At 35.8% G+C, this 19475-nt stretch overlaps 1 protein-coding gene across 2 annotated transcripts in view; it reads left to right on the top strand.

Annotated features, from left to right (window-relative positions):
- LOC111153288 (ADAM metallopeptidase domain 10) overlaps positions 1–19475 on the top strand; it is a 133583-nt gene that overhangs the window by 70778 nt on the left and 43330 nt on the right. For both annotated transcript variants that reach the window (XM_022512219.1, XM_022512220.1), the window contains one exon: positions 3864–3964. In XM_022512219.1, the coding sequence (XP_022367927.1) occupies positions 3864–3964 (101 nt within the window). The remainder of the gene's footprint in view (positions 1–3863; positions 3965–19475) is intronic.

The following is a 19475-nucleotide window of genomic DNA, read 5'->3' as shown; positions in this document are numbered from 1 at the left end:
TAAAGCCTCTGCCTTCGGCTCAGGTCATGATCCCAGGGTCCTGGGATTGAGTCCCGTATCGGGCTCTCTGCTCAGCGGGGAGCCTGCTTCCCCCTCTCTCTCTGCCTGCCTCTCTGCCTACTTGTGATCGCTCTCTCTCTGTGTCAAATAAGTAAATAAAATCTTTTTTTAAGAAAGGCTATTTCTTGTTTTGTCTTTCTTTTTTTCCCTTTATTTTATTTTTATGTTTCTTAAATTCCACATACGAGTGAAATCATGAGGTATCTCTGTCTTTCTCTGACTGACTTATTTCCCTTAGCATGATACTCTCTGGCTCCATCCATGTTGTTGCCAATGGCAAGATTTTGTTCTTTTTTATGGCTGAATAATATGCCATTGTATGTATATAAAAGTCTATTTCTTGGGGCACCTGGGTGGCTCAGTGGGTTAAAGCCTCTGCCTTCGGCTCAGGTCATGATCCCAGGGTCCTGGGATCGAGCCCCGCATAGGGCTCTCTGCTCCGCAGGGAGCCTGCTTCCTCTCCTCTCTCTCTCTGCCTGCCTCTCTGCCTACTTGTGATCTCTGCCTGTCAAATAAATAAATTAAAAAAAAAAAAAAAAAGAATTTCATCAAATGGTAAATATGCATTTTTCATTGAACTTAAATTAGCCTGGGTAAGTGGTAAAATAGATTCTTATTATCTTAAATACAGACTTAATCTAAATTAAGGTACCACAAAGTCACCTGTTAGTGGAAAAATAAGATTATTACATACTAATTGAATTGTAAGTTAGTTGCATATCATATTGGAACAAAAACTAAACTTTTGGAAAATATATAAATTAGTTTCATCCGTTGTTATATGGCAAAATATTTTGTGTATCAGTAACTCTGAGTACATTTTTTACTTGTCTGCCTAGTTGTTGCCAGGGTCAGCAGAAGGATTCCTCCTTATAAACATTGTTATCTTAAATAGATAAGCCATTTTCTTAGCCTTGAGTTAAGGGAGAACAAGCCAAAGACTCAGTCCATGTTCCTGGTTGCTGGAGTCTGGACTTTCCTAGTATGGGGGTAAAATAAAATAGAACAAAGTTATGGATGTATAAATGATATCAAACTATGAACATGGCTTTATTTTTTTTTTTTTTAAAGATTTTATTTATTTATTTGTTAGAGAGAGAGCATGAGCACAGGCAGACAGAGTGGTAGGCAGAGGCAGAGGGAGAAGCAGGCTCCCCGCTGAGCAAGGAGCCCGATGTGGGACTCAATCCCAGGACTCTGGGATCATGACCTGAGCCGAAGGCAGCCACTTAACCAACTGAGCCACCCAGGTGTCCCTGAACATGGCTTTATAATAACAATTAAAATAAGTAGCAAAATTCCAAGAAATACTAAATTCTGTTAACTGAAAAAGGTACTTAAGTATGTGTATAAACCTGCCTATGAATAGGACTCTATATTTTTTCCTTTGTTTATTAAAATGAGTGTTCTTGGCATGGAGGAGCTTCTTCACCTGGTCGTTCAGGCAAGTTAGAGTCCATTAAGAATCTGGGCAAGGCTCATTGGGATGTTTTCAGGTTAAAATTGTATTATCAGAGGAAGATACTGTGGTGATTATAACCCCAAATCTTCTAAAAGATGAGAATTGAAAATCTGGGCATATTACATTGGAAAACTTTTCAGCCTTTGTGGCAGATTCTTTTTGGATACATTTTGAATGGTGTTACATTTTTACTTTCCCAAAGTCAACCTTTGAAATGCTAAAATAATACACATATTAGGTTTTGTCTCATTTGGTACTTCAGTGCCACTTTGAAATCATTTGTTCTACCAACGTTGCAGTCTTTTAGTCCTAATTTTATTTTGAAAAATGTTAAACTTAAAAAAAGTTAAAAGAATTATGCAGAAACATATATCCTCCTAGATCTGCCATTAAAAAAAATTTTTTTTTGCACCCCTCATACACTTTTTGGGGAACTATTTGAAAATAGGTTGTAGACATCATGAAACTTCATTGCTAAACACATCCCCTAAAACTCACACTCCTTAAGAATATGTACATTTTCATAAATAGCTATGGTAGTGTTCACCCCTAAAAAAATTAATTCAGTAATACCGTTTACTATCCAGTCTATAATAAAATTTCTCCAGTAGTCCTAAGAATACCTTTTTTGCATTTGTTTATTATGTCTCTTTTAGTCCCTTGATTACCAGGCTCCCCTACCCTTAGTTACCAACTTTTTCTGTTTTTTTTTTTTTTTTTTCCTTTAAATGACATTGCCATTTTTTACTTGTCTAAATCAGTGACTTACAGGATATTCTACATTTTATTGTGTCTTGATTGTTTATTCATGAACATATTTGGTCAAGAATATTGTATAGGGAAAGCTGGGCATTCCTTATCACATTATATCAAGAGGCACATATCTTTCTACTTCTGGTTGTGCTTAGCTTGGTCATTTAGTAAATGAAGTGAGAATTATAAAGAACTATATCTTTAGTGTGAAGGTACCATTTTATATTTATATAAATATAAATATAATTAATAAATAATTATATAATTAATAAATATAATCATATTTATAATTATATTTATTAATTATATTAATTATATAATAATTTATATAATTAATATATAATTTATTATATAATTTTATGATTTATAATTAATAATCTGTGGGGTGATACTTCCAGAGACTATGAAAATCCTGTTACCTCATATCTTTCACCTAATGGTTTTAGTACCCATTAATGATCCTTACCTAAATCACTTTATACATGTGGAGTTACAAAGTCTTAACATTTTAAGTCTATTATTTCACATTTATTGATTGGAATTTTACAGTTTTTGGAGTCTTGACCTTTGATAAAAAACTAAAATTTAAGTTAGAACTGTTAATATCAGTAAATGTAGGTTGTCACATAACTCTTGCCTCTTAACTGCTAGATTAAATTTTTGTTGTATTATCTAATTAGCATTCAAAGAAATAGGTCACTAGTATCCACTTTAGGTTCTAGATTTTCTTAAGAAACTGCATACAGTATTTCTAATTATAATTTTTTGTACTATATCTTAAGCTACTTAAGGATTTTTCAGTGCTTCTCCTCTCACCCGTGTCTTGGTATTTTATCTTGACAGTTCTCTTAATTATGGTAACTTGATTAAATTATAAAATAGGTTCATGAATAAGGAGAACCCTAGCAAGGGAGAAGTATGTGAAATTTGAGAGAGTGGCATAAGGTTTTAAATGACTAAGCTAAAATGGAACAGGTATCTAGAAATAGAATGGATTCAGTTAAGGATAAATTAATCACTGTTTAATTATAAAGGGAAAACAAATGATAAAATAGTTATTGGCTTATAAAACACTGACTTGAATTACACATCGAAGAAATTTAAACTTACTCTGCTTTTACTGTGCCATGAAGCATGTTTCTAGGTCACTTTTCCTTGAGGCCAGTTGGTATTCATTGAAGGAATTCAAGCCATATAGAATATTATATTAGTCTAACTGTAGTTCAGCTTGAGGTGTACATTTGCAGCATAGGAAAATTAATGTGTTTGGAGGGAAAGTTATAAATTATGAAATGAAGTAAATTGCAGTATTAATACACTTTATATATCTGAAGCAGGAAAGGTTGGGAAAGTTAAACCTAGAATGAAGAATGGTTATTGTCATTTTTAGAATTCACAAATTATCTAGACAAAAATCTAGAGACCAGTGATATTTTATTGAGGAGATCTTATGAACTTGCCAGATTTTAAAATGAGGATGCTCAATAAGCATCTGTGGCTTTCATTAATTGTCAGATTTAGCTTTTCATTTATAAGATAGTAATTTCTAAACCTGTGATAGTAATGTCATTACTTCTTTGTATTTTAGACTATCCCCATAAATATGGTCCACAGGGAGGCTGTGCAGATCATTCAGTATTTGAAAGGATGAGGAAGTACCAGATGACTGGTGTAGAGGAAGTAACACAGGTAAGGATTTTAATACTAGCTTACATTTAAGAAATGGAAATGAACTTGGGTATGTGTTCCTGCATTAAAAATGTGTGTTCTAGAATTTCTGAAAGATTGATACCTCTGTGGGGAAATACTTACATTTTTTAATGTTCAAAAGGTCAGGTAACTTGCCTGTAATAAGGCATGATGCTGAGATTGGAATGCAAATCTGTGTGACTCAAAAAACATTAAGTTACATGTCCAGAATATACTGTCTTACATATTTTGTTGTCAAGTTATGAAAAATTTAGTCCGAACACATATTTTGTATAAATGTATTTGTATTAGTATGAAAATTAGAGCAACCAAATTATCCTGGTTTGCTGGCCTAAGTAAACTGAGATGTTTAGGCACTATAATAAAAATCACAAGGCTTTTGAGTCTTATATATATTTGTTTATTTGTCAAATTAGTTGATTTTTAAAGTAATCTCTATGCCCAGCATGGAGCTCCAACTCTGCTTTTGGTATATTACATTTTTCACCATTTGTCTATTGTTTTTTTTTAAACTCTTTTTCTGACCTTTTTAGAAAGAGTTAATTCAAAACACACATTTAAAATGAAAAAAAATTATTTTTATGGTAAAACATTTATTATGTATTTTAGCATCTTTTCTAAAAGTAGTAAGATGGAGTAATGTTGCTTGAGTTTCTTGAGTCACAAATGCAGATATGTGTGTTTCTTGATCTGCAAAATGGAACAAACAATTCTATTTCAGGTGGCTTTTTCAAGTACAAGTGAGATTTTATTCTTGCACTTCTTGAATAATTATGTATCAGTCTTCTGCCTTACGTCAGAGACTGGTAGGTTCTGGGAGTATGTGGAGATGAACATGAAAGCTTGTTCTCAAAAAGTTAGTAACTTGACCCTTGAAAAACATGGTGGTTGGGGGGTTGCTGACCCTTGTGCAGTTGAAAATCTGCATGTAACTTTTGACTCCCCCAAAACTTAACTACTGATAGCCTCCTGTTCACTGGATACCTTACTTGATAACATGAATAGTTAATTTATTTTGTATGTTATATGTATTAATACTGTATTCTTATAATAATATAAGCTAGACAAAAAAATGTTATTAAGAAAATTATAAGGAAGAGAAAATCCATTTAGAGTATGGTAGTTTATGTATGGAAAAAATCACATATTAGTGAGCTCACACAGTTCAAACCCATGACAGGTTTGTTCAAGGGTCAACTATAGTTTAATTGGTGACACAGAGAAACAATTGAGAGTGGTAAGAGATAGAAGAGGATTAAGCATTGATACTGTACACCTAAGAGTTAATCTATCCTAGGAAGTATTTGAGGACAAAAATCAGAAACTAAAAGAATAAGCAGACGTTATGTTGGCCATGAAGAGACAGGATGATAGGAGGAACAGTATATACAATGGTCAGAGAGACAGCAAGACCAGGAAAGAATTTTTAACTCCAGGGTGGGGTACAAAATTAGAGACTGGAAAAAGAATTTGAAGTTTTTCAGTTACTCAGTTGAGCTCGTGACTTGTACTAAGGTATTGGTAATGTGGATAAAGAGGACAAGACTACAGAATACTAAATGTAACAGAGTTTAGCAGTGGCTAGATATAACATTCATATACAAAAGTAGGCTGCATTTCTTTATATCAGCAGACTACCAGAAAAAGAGGACATCATTGAATAATAGTAAAAGACTGCCATGTATTGAATAATCAGTGTAACAAGGAATTATAAGGCCTATATAAGGAAAATTATAAAACTTTGGAAGAAAAGTTAAAGAAGATTGATTTAAATAAATGGAGAGATATACCATCGTTGTGGAAAATAATACCTAATATCATAAAAACATCAATTTTCCCCATATTGATTTTTTTTTTTTTTTTTGCTGCAATACTTACTAGTTCATTTTTTTTAAAGATTTTATTTATTTATTTGGCAGACAGAGATCACAGGTAGGCATAGAGGCAGGCAGAGAGAGAGGGGAAGCACGCTCCCCGCTGGACAGAGCCCGATGTGGGGCTTGATCCCAGGACCCTGAGATTATGACCCGAGCTGAAGGCAGAGGCTTAACCCACTGAACCACCCAGGTGCCCTCCCCCCTTTTAAATAAACATATAATGTATTTATTTTTTAAATAGACATATAATGTATTATTAGCCCCAGGGTTTCAAAACCTGTGAATCGCCAGGTTTACACACTTCACAGCACTCACCATAGTACATACCCTCCCCAATGTCCATAACCCCATATTGATTTGTAGGTTCACTGTAATTCCAGTATAAATTACAGCAGGGTTATTCACAGTACAATGATGTGTTGAAAATGTTACAGAGAAAAGTAAAGGCTAATAAGAAGTAGGGCCCACCCTAAAGGTGGTGAGCAGGAAAGAGGGATTTACTCTGGAAGATATTAAGACTTATTATAAAACTGAGAGTATGATATTAGCATAAGATGAACAAGTTGACCAGAGGAATAAAATTGAGCTCTCAGAAGGAGACTGATACATGTGTGAAACTTTGTTATGTAGTAGAGGTAGAAGCTCAAATCAGTGAGGAAAAGTAGAGATCATTGAGTAAGCAGAGCCAGAAGAAAAGTGTCCATTTGGAAAAAAAAAAAAAAAAAAATTAGGTCTCCATCTTACATCATATTTAAAACAGAACAAAATTCCTGGTTTATTAAAGTATTAAACATCTAAAATGAAAAATGTGAAATGCCTAGTGGAAAAAGTAAGTGGAGATTTTCCTTCTAGCCATGCTGGAGTAATTGATATCCAGCTAGACCTCCTGTGAATATATGAAGACTGAACCGAATGAAATATTTGAAACAATTATTTTCAGACATTGTTTGAATGTAGGGAAGGGAAGCAGGGAAGGACTGAGATCCCTGAGAGGGGAGAAGTAAGTCTCTCTGTGATTTCCCTTTTTTGGCTAGAGGCAAAATTTTAGGTATGGCACTGGGAAAGGAGATCTCAAGAAGGGTGAGAAGTACATAGCAATTCTCTTGAGTTGAAGAGACAGGTCAAAGTTTAGGAAGGCTGAGGTATCTGGACTTAGGACAGAGTGCCTGAGAAGAGAGGGCTATACTGGGAAAAGCTCTAGATATCTGGACAGGAGTTGCCCTGAGTCTTAGCTGAAAACTAACCTGTGCGTGCACAGGAGAAGGACAGACTATTGGAGAATCTATAAATTGAACAACTCTAAGAAATTACACTTGGTAGAAATCCCAAGTCATTCTAGGAGTATAGTGACCTCACGCTAGAGTAAAGACTACTTCAAACCTGCCTTTATTAATCTGAAAAATCAAGCTTGATAAAGATCAAAGTGATTCTCAAGTAAATTAGCTTCCTATCAGAATAAAGCTTAATAATATTTGGTAAAGGAGGACACAGAATGGAGATACTCTACAATGTAAGCATTCAAAAAACGTTCAGAAAACATTCAGAAAACATTCAAAAAACATTACTAGATGACAGAAAGATGAAAAATGTGATCTGTAGTCAGGAGAAAAAAAACACCAGGTGGAAACAGAACCAGAAATTACAAGTATTAGCACACAAGGACATTAAAGCAACTATTATTAATGTGTTCAAAGAATTATCAAAGAACATGAAAACAGAGAATTAGAAATTATAATAAAGAACCAAATGTAACTTACAGAACTGTGGAAAGTACATTTTCTGAATTGAAAAATTTAATGGATGGGCTTAAGAGCAAATTAGTTATTGCAGAAGCTAACGTAAGAAAACATGAATAAAGGACAATAAAACAGTAGAAATAACCCAAATCTTAGCACAGAGAGAAAATAATTGGGAGTACAAGGAGGAGGGAATGTAGAAATAAGATTTGAAAAATTAATGTTTCCAGAATTTTAAGAAATGGAAAAAAACCCTAAGAAGCTCAGTGAAGCTCAGGCAGGATAAACACAAAATCATACCAGGACCCATTGAAATCAAATTACTGGAAATCGCTAGAAATGAGAGGGGTGCCTAGCTGGCTCAGTCAGTGGAGCATGTGACTCTTGACTTTGGGATTGTGAGTTCAAGCCCCCACATTGGCGGTAGAGATTACTTAAAAATAAAATCCTTAAAAAAAAAAAACAAAAAACCAGCCATAGAAAAGAAGATACATTTACATATAAGGAACAAATATTAGAGTAACTGCTGCCTGCCCATCACACATTGCAAACTGAAGACATACATGGAATGACATCTTTAAAGTGTTGAAAGAAAAACTATCAAACTAGGATTCTTTATTCTGTGACAATAATGTTAAAAAATGAGAGCAAATTAAAGATCTTTTTTAGGTAAAGCTGGGAGAATTTGCCTCTAGATTTACATTGCAAGAAATGTTAAAGGATGTTTTTCAGGTAGAAAAAGGATACCAAATGGAAATGCAGATTTATACAAAGAAGTGAAGAGCATAAAGTAGAAAATACATAGGGGCACCTGGGGGTGCTCTCAGTTAAGCCTTTAACTCTTAATTTTGGCTCAGGTGGGGATTTCAAGGTTGTGGAATCAAGCCCTGCGTCCACCGCTGCTCAGTGTGGAGTCTGCTTGTCACTCTCTCCTTTCCCCTGCCCATGTGTGCCTTCTCTCTCTTTCAAAAATAAATCTTTAAAAAGATGGTAAATACATAAGTAGAATATAAAGGACATTTTTATCATTTAAATATTTTCTCTAAGAGATAATTAAAATAGTTAGAATGTAAAATGTGTTTATAATATACAAAGAATCAAAATTTATGATAATGGCACAAAAGATAGAAGGAAAAGTGGAAGTATATTGTTGTTTCTTACATTATACAGAAAGTGGTGTAATTTTGGCAGGTAGATTCTGCTGTTTAAAAGTTGGATATTGGAAACTTTAGTGCAGAGCTCAGCAACCTACTACACCCCATGGACCAGCTGCTTGCTTTTGTAAATAAAGTTTTATTGGAACACAACCACAGTCATTCTTAGGTGCATGTCTGTGACTGCTTTTGCACTACATCAGTAGAGTTGAGTAGTTGTATCAGGGACAGCGTGGACCCAAAGTCTAAGTATTTACTGTGAGTCCTTTTCTTTTTTAATAACTTTTTTTTTTTAAAGATTTTATTTATTTATTTGACAGAGATAGAGAGCACAAGTAAGCAGAGCGGCAGGCAGAGAGAGAGAGAGAGAAGCAGGCTCTCCACTAAGCAGGGAGCCCGACACGGGGCTCGATCCCAGGACCCCAGAGTCACGACCTGAGCCAAAGGCAGCCACCTAACCAACTGAGCCACCCAGGCGCCCCTCCTGTGGGTCCTTTTAAGATGATGTTTACAGTAATGTCCCCTGCCCTGGAGTTACCACTGAAAGAAAATAAAGGAGATATAGTTAACAGGTCAATAAAGGAAATCAAATGTGCAGTTGACCCTTGAAAACATGGATTTGAACTGCACAGCAGGTCCACTTATATGTGGATTTTTTTTCAGTATATAATGTACAACATAAATTACAACACTATAAATGTATTTTCTCTTACAAGTTTACATATGAGTAAAGTATATAATATATATGGTATGCAAAATATGTTAACTGACTAGCTACTTTATCAGTGAGGCTTCTAGTCAGACTATTAATATTTAAGTTTTTGGGGAGTCAGAAGTTATATGCAGATTTTCAACTGTGTGAGAGTTTGGTATCCCTAATCCCTGGATTGTTCAGGAATCCACTGGAGTTTAAAATACTCGGTTAATCCAAAATAAGGTGGGAGGGGGAGAGGAACAAAGAACATATAGGACAAATAGAAAATAAATACCAAGATGGTAAGTTTAAATCTTACCATGCTTATGATTGATTACATTATATGTAAATGGACTATCCACATTAACTTAAAAAGCTGGGATGGTAAGAGTGATTACAGTAAGACCAAATCTGTCTAAAAGAAATACAGATAAAAATAATTTTTTAAAAATTTAAGGTCAGTGAATTAACATATAATGTATTATTAATTTCAGAGGTAGAGGTCAGTGATTCATCAGTCTTTTACCAGTGTTCATCATGTGCCCTCCTTAATGTCCATCACCCAGTTACCCCATTCCCCTACTCCTTCCCTCCAACAACCCTCAGTTTGTTTCCTATGATTAAAAGTCTCTTATGGTTAATCTCCCTCTCTGATTTCATCCTCTCTTCCCCTATGATCCTCTGTTTTGGTTCTTAAGTTCCACATATGTGTGAAATCATATGATAATTTCCTTTCTCTGATTGACTTGTTGCAAATGGCAAGATTTCATTTTTTTAAGATTTTATTTATTTATTTGACAGAGACCACAAGTAGGCAGAGAGGCAGGTAAAGAGAGAGGGGGAAGCAGGCTCCCCGCTGAGCAGAGAGCCCAATGTGGGGCTCGATCCCAGGACCCCGGGATCACAACCCAAGCCAAAGGCAGAGGCTTTTAACCCACTGAGCCACCCAGGCGCCCCAAGATTTCTTTTCTTTTTTTTTTTTTTTTTTTGATGGCTGAGTAGTTTTCCATTCTGTGTGTGTGTGTGTGTGTGTGTGTGTGTGTGTGTGTGTGTGTGTGTTTACACATACCACATTGTCTTTATCCATTCATCTGTCATTGGACATCAGGACTCTTTCTGTAGTTTGGCTATTGTGGACATTGCTGCTATAAACATTGAGGTGCCCCTTAGGATCACTACATTTGTATCTTTGGGGTAAATAAATACCCATAGTACAATTGCTGGGTTGTAGGGTAGCTCTCTTTTCAACTTTTTGAGGAACCTTCATACTGTTTTCCAGAGTGGCTGTACCAGCTTACATTCCCACCAACAGTGTAAAAGGATTCCCCTTTCTCTGCATTCTCATCAACATCTGTCGTTTCTTGACTTGTTAATTTTAGCCATTCTGACTGGTGTGAGGTGGGATCTCATTGTGGTTTCTATTTGTATTTACCTGATGTCGAGTGATGTTGAGCATTTATTCATGTGTCTGTTGGCCATTTGTATGTCTATTTTGGAGAAATGTCTGTTCTTGTCATGGCCCATTTCTTGATTGGATTATTTGTTCTTTGGGTGTTAAGTTTGATAAGTTCTTTATAGATTTTAGATACTAGCCCTTCATCCGATAAGGCATTTGCAAATACCCTGTCCCATTCTGTCGGTTGTCTTTTGGCTTTGTTAACTGTTTTCTTTGCTGTGCAAAAGTTTTTTATCTTGATGAAGTCCTAGTTCATTTTTGCCTTTGTTTCCGTTGCCTTTGGAGACGTGTCTAGCAAGAAGTGGCTGTAACCGAGGTCACAGAGCTTGCTGCCTGTGTTCTTCTCTAGGATTTTGATGGATTCTTGTCTCATATTTAGGTCTTTCATCCATTTTGAGTCTATTTTTGTGTAAGGTGTAAGGAAATGGTTCAGTTTCATTCTTCTGCATCAGGCTGTCCAATTTTCCCAACACCATTTGTTGAGGAACCATTTTCTTTTCTTTTTTTTTTTTTTAAAGATTTTATTTATTTGACAGAGATCACAAATAGGCAGAGAGGCAGGCAGAGAGAGAGAGAGAGAGGAGGAAGCAGGCTCCCCACGGAGCAGAGAGCCCGATGCGGGGCTCAATCCCAGGACCCTGAGATCATGACCTGAGCTGAAGGCAGAGGCTTAACCCACTGAGCCACCCAGGTGCCCCAAGGAACCATTTTCCATTGGATATTCTTTCCTGTGAAGATTAATTGATGATAGAGTTGAGGGTCCATTTCTCAGTTCTCTCTTTTGTTCCATTGATCTGTGTATCTGGTTTTTTTGTCAGTAGCATACTATGTTGATGATTACAGCTTTGTAGTAGAGCTTGAAGTCCAGATTGTGATGCCACCAGCTTTGATTTTCTTTTTCAATATTCCTTTGACTATACGGGGTCTTTTCTGGTGCCATACAAATTTTAGGATTATTTGTTGTAACTCTGTGAAAAAAGTTGATGGTTTTGGTTTTTTTTTTAAGGTTTTATTTATTTGAGAGAGGGAGTGCAAGTGAGAGAGCCCAAGCACGAGGAGCAGCAGACGAAGAGGGAGAAGCACACTCCCCACTAAGCAGGGAGCGCAAGGTGGGGCTCTATCCGAGGACCCTGGGATCATGACCTAAGCCAAAGTCAGATGCTTAACTGACTGAGCCACCCAGGCTCCCCACGTTGATGGTATTTTGATAGGTATTGCATTGAATGTATAGATTACCCTAGGTAGCATAGACATTTTAACAATGTTTGTTCTTCCAATCTGTGAGTGTGGAACGTTTTTCCATTTCTTTGTATCCTCCTCAGTTTCTTTCAAGAGTGTTCTATAGTTTTCTGAGTACAGATCCTTTGCCTCTTTGGTGAGGTTTATTCCTAGGTGTCTTAATGGTTTGGGGTGTAATTGTAAATGGAAATGACTCCTTAATTTCTCTTTCTTTTGTCTTGTTGCTGGTGTATAGAAATGCAACTCGTTTCTGTGCATTGATTTTATTTCCTGCCACTTTGCTGAATTCCTGTATGAGTTTAAGCAGTTTTGGGGTGCAGACTTTTGTGTTTCCCACAGGGAGTATCATGTCTTATGCAAAGAGTGAGAGTTTGGCTTCTTTGCTGATTTGAATGCCTTTTATTTCTTTTGTTGTCTGATTGCTAAGACTAGGACTTCTACTACTATGTTGAGCAGCAATGGTGATATTGGACATCCCTGCTGTGTTCCTGACTGCAAGGGGAAAACTCTTAGTTTTTCTCCATTGAGAATGATATTCGCTGTTGGTTTTTGTATATGGCTTTTATGGTATAGAAGTATGTTCCCTCTATCCCTACACTGTGAAGAGTTTTAATCAAGAAAGGATGCTGTACTTTGTCATATGCTTTTCCTGCATCTGTTGAGAGGATCATACAGTTTTTGTCCTTTCTTTTATTATTTAGTGTATCACATTGATTGATTTGTGGGTGTTGAACCACCCTTGCAGCCCAGGAATAAATCCCACTTGGTTGTGGTGAATAATCCTTTTAATGTACTGTTGGATCCTACTGGCTAGTATCTTGGTGAGAATTTTTGCATCCATGTTCATCAGGGATGTTAATCTGTTATTCTCCTTTTTGGTGGGGTCTCTGGTTTTGGGATCAAAGGGTATGAGGTAGTGCTGATCTCATAGAGTTTGAATGTTTTCCTTCCACTTCTCTGTTTTCAAACAGCTTCAGAAGAATAGGTATTAATTCTTTAAATGTTTGTTAGAATTCCCCTGGGAAGCCATCCGGTCCTGGACTCTTATTTTTTGGGAGCTTTTTGATTGCTGCTTCAATTTCCTTGCTGAGAGAAATGCAGTTTAAATGTAAAGACACAGATAGTTTGAAAAGATGATAAAGCGTGTATCATACAAACACCAGTCATAAGAATGTTGAAGTGACCATGTTAATATCAAAGAATGTATATCAGCTCACAGAATATTACTGTGGACAAGGAGGGACATTTTACTTTATCATGAAGAAATAATCCTAAATGTTAATTAATAATGTAATGTACTTAGTAATAGAGTTATGAAATACATTACGCAAACCTGACGAAACTGAAAGGAGAACTGGAAAAATCTACAAATTATAGTTGGAGGTACACTTACTTCTCATTAGAGAAGTTGATTGATATGTTGATAGAGCAAACAGATAGAAAACCAGTTAGGATATAGGAAACTTGAATACTACTCTAAACCAACCTGACCTAATTGACATTTATAGAACTCTCTACTCAAAAGTAGCAGATATACATTCTTTTGAAGTGTAAATGAATATTTGCTAACATATGCTAGCCTATAAAAGAAATCTTAATACGTTTAAAAGGATTGAAATTATATGGAATAAGTTCTTGGGTCTTAAGGAAATTAAATTAGAAATCAGTAACAAAAAATGAGGAAAATTCTGTATTTTAGAGATTAAGTCACATCAAATAATGCAGTTGGGGACTATTTTGAAGTGAATAACAAAAACACAAAATAATAAAATTTGTTAGATTCAGCTTAAGCTGAATAACCACTGAAAGAAAATTTAATGCAAAAAAATATTAAAAGATGTTCTTTGGTTAGGAAAGGGATACCAGATGGAAATTTATATCTATGCAAAGAAGTGAAGAGTGCACAGGAAACATTCGCTAATAACAAAGAATGTGAAGTTTTTTTTTTTTTTTTTTTTTTAAAGATTTTATTTATGTATTTGACAGAGATTACAAGTAGGCAGAGAGGCAGGCAGAGAGAGAGGGGTAAGCAGGCTCTCCGCCAAGCAGAGAACCTGATGCGGGGCTCGATCCCAGGACCCTGAGATCATGACCTGAGCCGAAGGCAGAGGCTTTAACCCACTGAACCACCCAGGCACCCCGAGAATATGAAGTTTTAAATGATCATATTAGAAAAGAAGAAGTATCTAGAAATCAGCCACATAAGCTTCCATCTTAAAAAGCTAGACCAGGAAGTACAAATTAACCTCTAAGTTATTAAATAGAAGGAATCAAGTAACAAGAGGGGTATCCAATGATATAAAAACCAGAGGAAATCAGTAGAAAAGATTAATTGATGAACTTCTAGCTAGTCTGATCAAGAAATAAAGAGAAAACAGAAATTAACAGTATCAAGAATGAAAGGGGATATTACTACACACATTAATAGTTTAAATTTTGAGCACGTTGAGCCAATAAATTTAACAGCCAGTTTAATCGGCAAATTCCTTTACAGATACAAATTAAGAAAAACAAGCAGAAATAGAATAGTGGGTGTATGTATGAGGATATTAGATTGATACTTAATAATTTTCCATCAAGGAATGTTCAAGCCCAGATATCATTTCACCATAGAAGTGTAAGCATTTAAGAAAGAAAAAGATACCAGTCTTACACAAAGCCCCTAAGAAAATAAAGGAGAAGGGAAAACTTAACACATTCTGTCAGGGCAGCATTATGCTGATAAGCACACCAGAAAAAGACATTACAGGAAAACTAAACTACAAGCCAATATACCTTATAAATACATATGCAAAATTTCTTTTTCTTTTTTTTTTTAAGATTTTATTTATTTATTTGACAGATAGAGATCACAAGTCGGCAGAGAGGCACGCAGAGGGAGAGAGGGGGAGCAGTTTCTCTGCTCAGTCCCAGGACCCTGAGATCATGACCTGAGCTGAAGGCAGAGGCTTAACCCACTGAGCCATCTAGGTGCCCCATATGCAAAATTTCTTAAAATATTAACAAGTCAGTCTCAATATATAAAAGATATAAAAGAAGGTAACACATCGTGGTCATAGCATAATCAGGCAAGAAAAAGAAATGAAAGGCATATAGATTGTAAAGGAAATAAACTGCATTTGTTTGTAGGTGACATTGAGAGTATTGAGAGTAGGATTAGAAAATCCTAGTGAGTCTAGGAAAACTTGTAAAATTAATAAGTAAATTTACCAAGGATTCAGGATAGATACCGAGACCGTATGAAAAAAATCAGTTATATTTTATACACTATCACTGAACATTTAGAAAATGAAATTTTAGGGGCGCCTGGGTGGCGGAGTGGGTTAAAGCCTCTGCCTTTAGCTCAGGTCGTGATCCCAGAGTCCTGGGATCGAGCCCCGCATCGGGCTCCCTGCTTGGTGGGGAGCCTGCTTCCCCCCAACTCTCTCTGCCTGCTTGTGATCTCTGTCAAATAAATAAATAAAATCTTAAAAAAAAAGAAAATGAAATTTTAAAAAACCCTCTAAAAAATCAAGAATATAAAATACTTAGAATAAATTTAATAAGATATGCACAAGACATATATGAAAGCTATAAAACATTCCAAGAAAAATTAAGTGTCTAACTAAATGCAGAAATATGCTGTGTTTATTGTTTGGAAGATTCAGTATGTCAGTTTTCCCTAAATTGTTCTGTAGAGTTAGTCAGTGCAACCCCTATCAAAATCTCAGTGGGGATTTATCTAGTAATTGATAAACTGATTCTGATAGGCTGAAATGTAAAGAACCTAGAATAGCCAAAGAATTTTCAAAAAAGAACAAAGCTAGAGGATTTATACTGCCTGATTTTCAGGCATAATAGTCAAAATAGTGTCCTTTTGACCTAAGGATAGGGAGCCATAGGGTCAGTTGATTTTCACGAAAGTCCCAAGAAAGAACAGTCTGGCAGGTACTGGCATAATGAATTGGATATCCATATGGGAGAACAAACCTCAGCCTGTACACTATACGTTATATAAAAATTAGGTGAAAATTTTAAAAAAAGTAGGTGAAAATAGATGAAGAATCTATATGGTTAAGGCTAAAACTTAAAACTTGTAGAAAAAAAGGAGAAATTTTTGTAACTTTGGCATAGGCAGCAATTTTTTTAGGATACAAAAATACCCTACAAAATTTATCAGTTGGACTCTGTCAAAATTAAAATCTCAAAAGACATTGTTAAGAAAATCTGGAAAACCAGAGACTATGCAAAAATGTCAACAGTACATCTGATAAAAGGCTTCTCCAAAATATACAAAGAACTATTTTAACTCACTTAAAAAAAATTCATGAGCTCCACTTAAAACATGGGCAAAGCATTTAAAAAGATATTAAAAAATATTTTGGGGTAGAGAAACACTTTGAATATGACATAAAATCTTTTGACTATAAAAATTTTGATATATTTCACTGTATGAAAATTAAGAGTAAAAGACACCTTAAAGCAAAGACAGTTCTAAACTTTGAGACAGTATTCACAATACATAAAATTGATAAGGAATTGTTTTCAAGAAATAGAGTATTCTTTTCCTTTTTTTTTTCTTTAATATTTTATTTATTTGACACTGAAAGTGAGAGAGACACCTAGAGAAGGAACACAAGTAGGGGGAGTGTGAAAGGGAGAAGCAGGCTTTCCACTGAGCAGGGAGCCAGATAATGGGGCTCAAACCCAGGAGCCTGAGATCGTGGCCAGGGCTGAAGGCAGACACTTAACCAACTGAGCCACACAGGCACCCTAAAATATAAATATTTGTGTGTGTTTATATGTGTGTCTGCATTTGCATGTTTGTGTGTTTATTTGTTTGGAGGCATTGGAGAAAGAACAAGGCTGTGAAGAATTACGGGGCTGGATCTTAAAATATATGAAAATGCCTAGACAAGTGAGCATGGCCTTTGGGGCTATTTTTTCTCTAGGTATATCTTCTAGTTCCTGCTAAGGTAGCTGAGAGACTGAGAGGCTGAGTAGAACTCTCCAGATTCTTTTTTTTTTTTTAAACATTTTATTTATTTATTTGAGAGAAGAGAGAGACAGTGAGAGAGAGCATGAGCGAGGAGAAGGTCAGAGGGAGAAGCAGACTCCCCGTGGAGCTGGGAGCCTGATGTGGGACTCGATCCAGGGACTCCAGGATCATGACCTGAGCTGAAGGCAGTCGCTTAACCAACTGAGCCACCCAGGCGCCCGACTCTCCAGATTCTTGAGGCTAAGGATAAAAATAGTATTTACGGCCCTCTCAGAAGGGCTTTAGGTTGGAATCGTGAAGGGCTACTCCCTGGGAGTAAGAGTGAGTCAAAAAATGTCCTACCTCCTTCTATCATAGGGATTAAAATTCTACATCACAGCTTCTTAATCTCTAATTAGGGTAAGGTGATCCAGGATTACCAGTGTATCAGGCCTCATTATTGCCAGAAGAAAAAATAAATCTTGTCTTGAGAATGATATCATCACCTGAAGCCTAAAATTGTATCTGTGGTTTTGTACGTTGTCTGGCGCTCAGTTACAAATAATAAGCATCTGAACAAACAAGACAACATGATGGAAGAACAAGAGAAGAAAACTACTGTATACAAAACAGCAGTGATATAAGAGTAAATGACGCAGAGTATACACCCTGAAAGAGCTTGCATTCTAGCAGGGATGTCAGACATGTAAACAATCTAAAGTTTTCCAGATAATGAAATGATCGGACACATACATACTTCAGTATGTTCAAGTACATAAAGATAGAATTTAAAATTACAGCAAAAAACTGGAAAGGAACAAAAGAGCCTGATAAAAATTCTAGAATTAAAAAGTATAACAACAGAAATTAAGAATTTGATGGGTTTAGATCTGGATGGTGGATCATAAGAAAACAGAGTAAACCACTAAGAAAAGGGATAGAAAAATATAAAAAAGAGATAGATAAGGGATTCTTTAAAAAGGTCTAGCATATGTATAATTGATATCTCAATTATATCAAGGAGGGAAAAAGTAAGAGTGAAATAGGGACAGATATGGCAGAGAGTTTTCCAAAAACGGCAGTGGATATCAACAAATTCAGTAAGCTGTGTAATTAGACAAATACTTTCCAATGAAAGTAACACTCTAGCATATTATTAGAAAAGTATAAAAATGAAAAGATACGTACTTTTAAAAGCAACCAATAATAAAAATCTGGTCACCTTCAAAGAAGCAAGAGTTGAAATGACAGCTCATTTTTCATTGGAGACAGTTGGAAACAGAAGATGGTGCAATGTGCCGGAACTGAGTACCTGCTATCCTAGAATGCTGTACTCAGTGAAAATAAATAAAAGTAAAATGAAGGCAGTAAGTGAGAGAACAGGCAAACATGGAGTTGTTAAGGTAGAAGGAAAGTATAAAATGTGAATGTAAATTTGGATTGTGGCTTAAAAACCAATTTAATTTGAATTCTTCATTACTGTGTCATCAAAATTCACTTAAAATGGAGCTCTTAGATGTCAGCAAATGTTGAAGTGCTTAGGTTCAGTAGCAGTGCTAATTCTTTAAACAAATACAAACTGAATATCTAGTGTTTGCCTGTCAAGTGTGTGTTAGGTGAAAGCAATATAGCAAGAAGCAAACACAGATATTTTTTTGTTTATTTGTTTTTTGTTTTGTTTTATTCTAGTGGTTGAAGTAATGATGGTGGGCTGGGGACAGAAATTAAACCAATCACCACACAATAAAGTTGCACTATATAAGGGACATGGGTACATGGTTCTGTGACATGGTATGAGGGATGAATTGACCTTTGCTAAGTCTGAAGGGAGAAGTTAGCTAGGTCAGGAGAGACAGCAGTAGTGTGTGCAGAAACTGTGTCAGGAGACACAATGCTGGAGGATTGGAAAGAAGGCCTGTGTAGCTGTAGCACAGAGAGCAAGAGTTGGTTTCTGTGGTAGATAGAATGAAAAGAAAGTGGGCAGGTAAGTAGAGACTGAGTGCTGATTTGGTGGCACATGTAAAGGATTTAGGACTTTATCCTTAGAGCAGTAAGAAGCTACTGAAATCTGTTACACAGGTGGGTAATATTTGCAAATTTACATTTTGAAAAGATTGCAGTATGGTGAATAGAGTGAAGGCCAGTAATGGATATGGATAGATTACATTGCTATTATTGGAGTATTCTAGGTAATAAGTGATGGTTGCTTGGGCTGATGGGTGGGTACCAGAGAAAATGGGCATATTCCCTAGGTATTAGGAGGTCAATTTGACAGGGCTGGGTAATAGATTGCGTATAAGAGGGAGATAGAAGAAGATATCAAAGTATTATAAACAACTGGAAGACTTGCTTTATATTGAAATGATTACATATTGAA

Source organism: Enhydra lutris, unplaced genomic scaffold, assembly GCF_002288905.1.
Source record: "Enhydra lutris kenyoni isolate GAN:26980312 unplaced genomic scaffold, ASM228890v2 scaffoldscaffold31, whole genome shotgun sequence".
Taxonomy (NCBI): Eukaryota; Metazoa; Chordata; class Mammalia; order Carnivora; family Mustelidae; genus Enhydra; species Enhydra lutris.
This window is presented reverse-complemented; position numbering and strand designations above follow the sequence as displayed.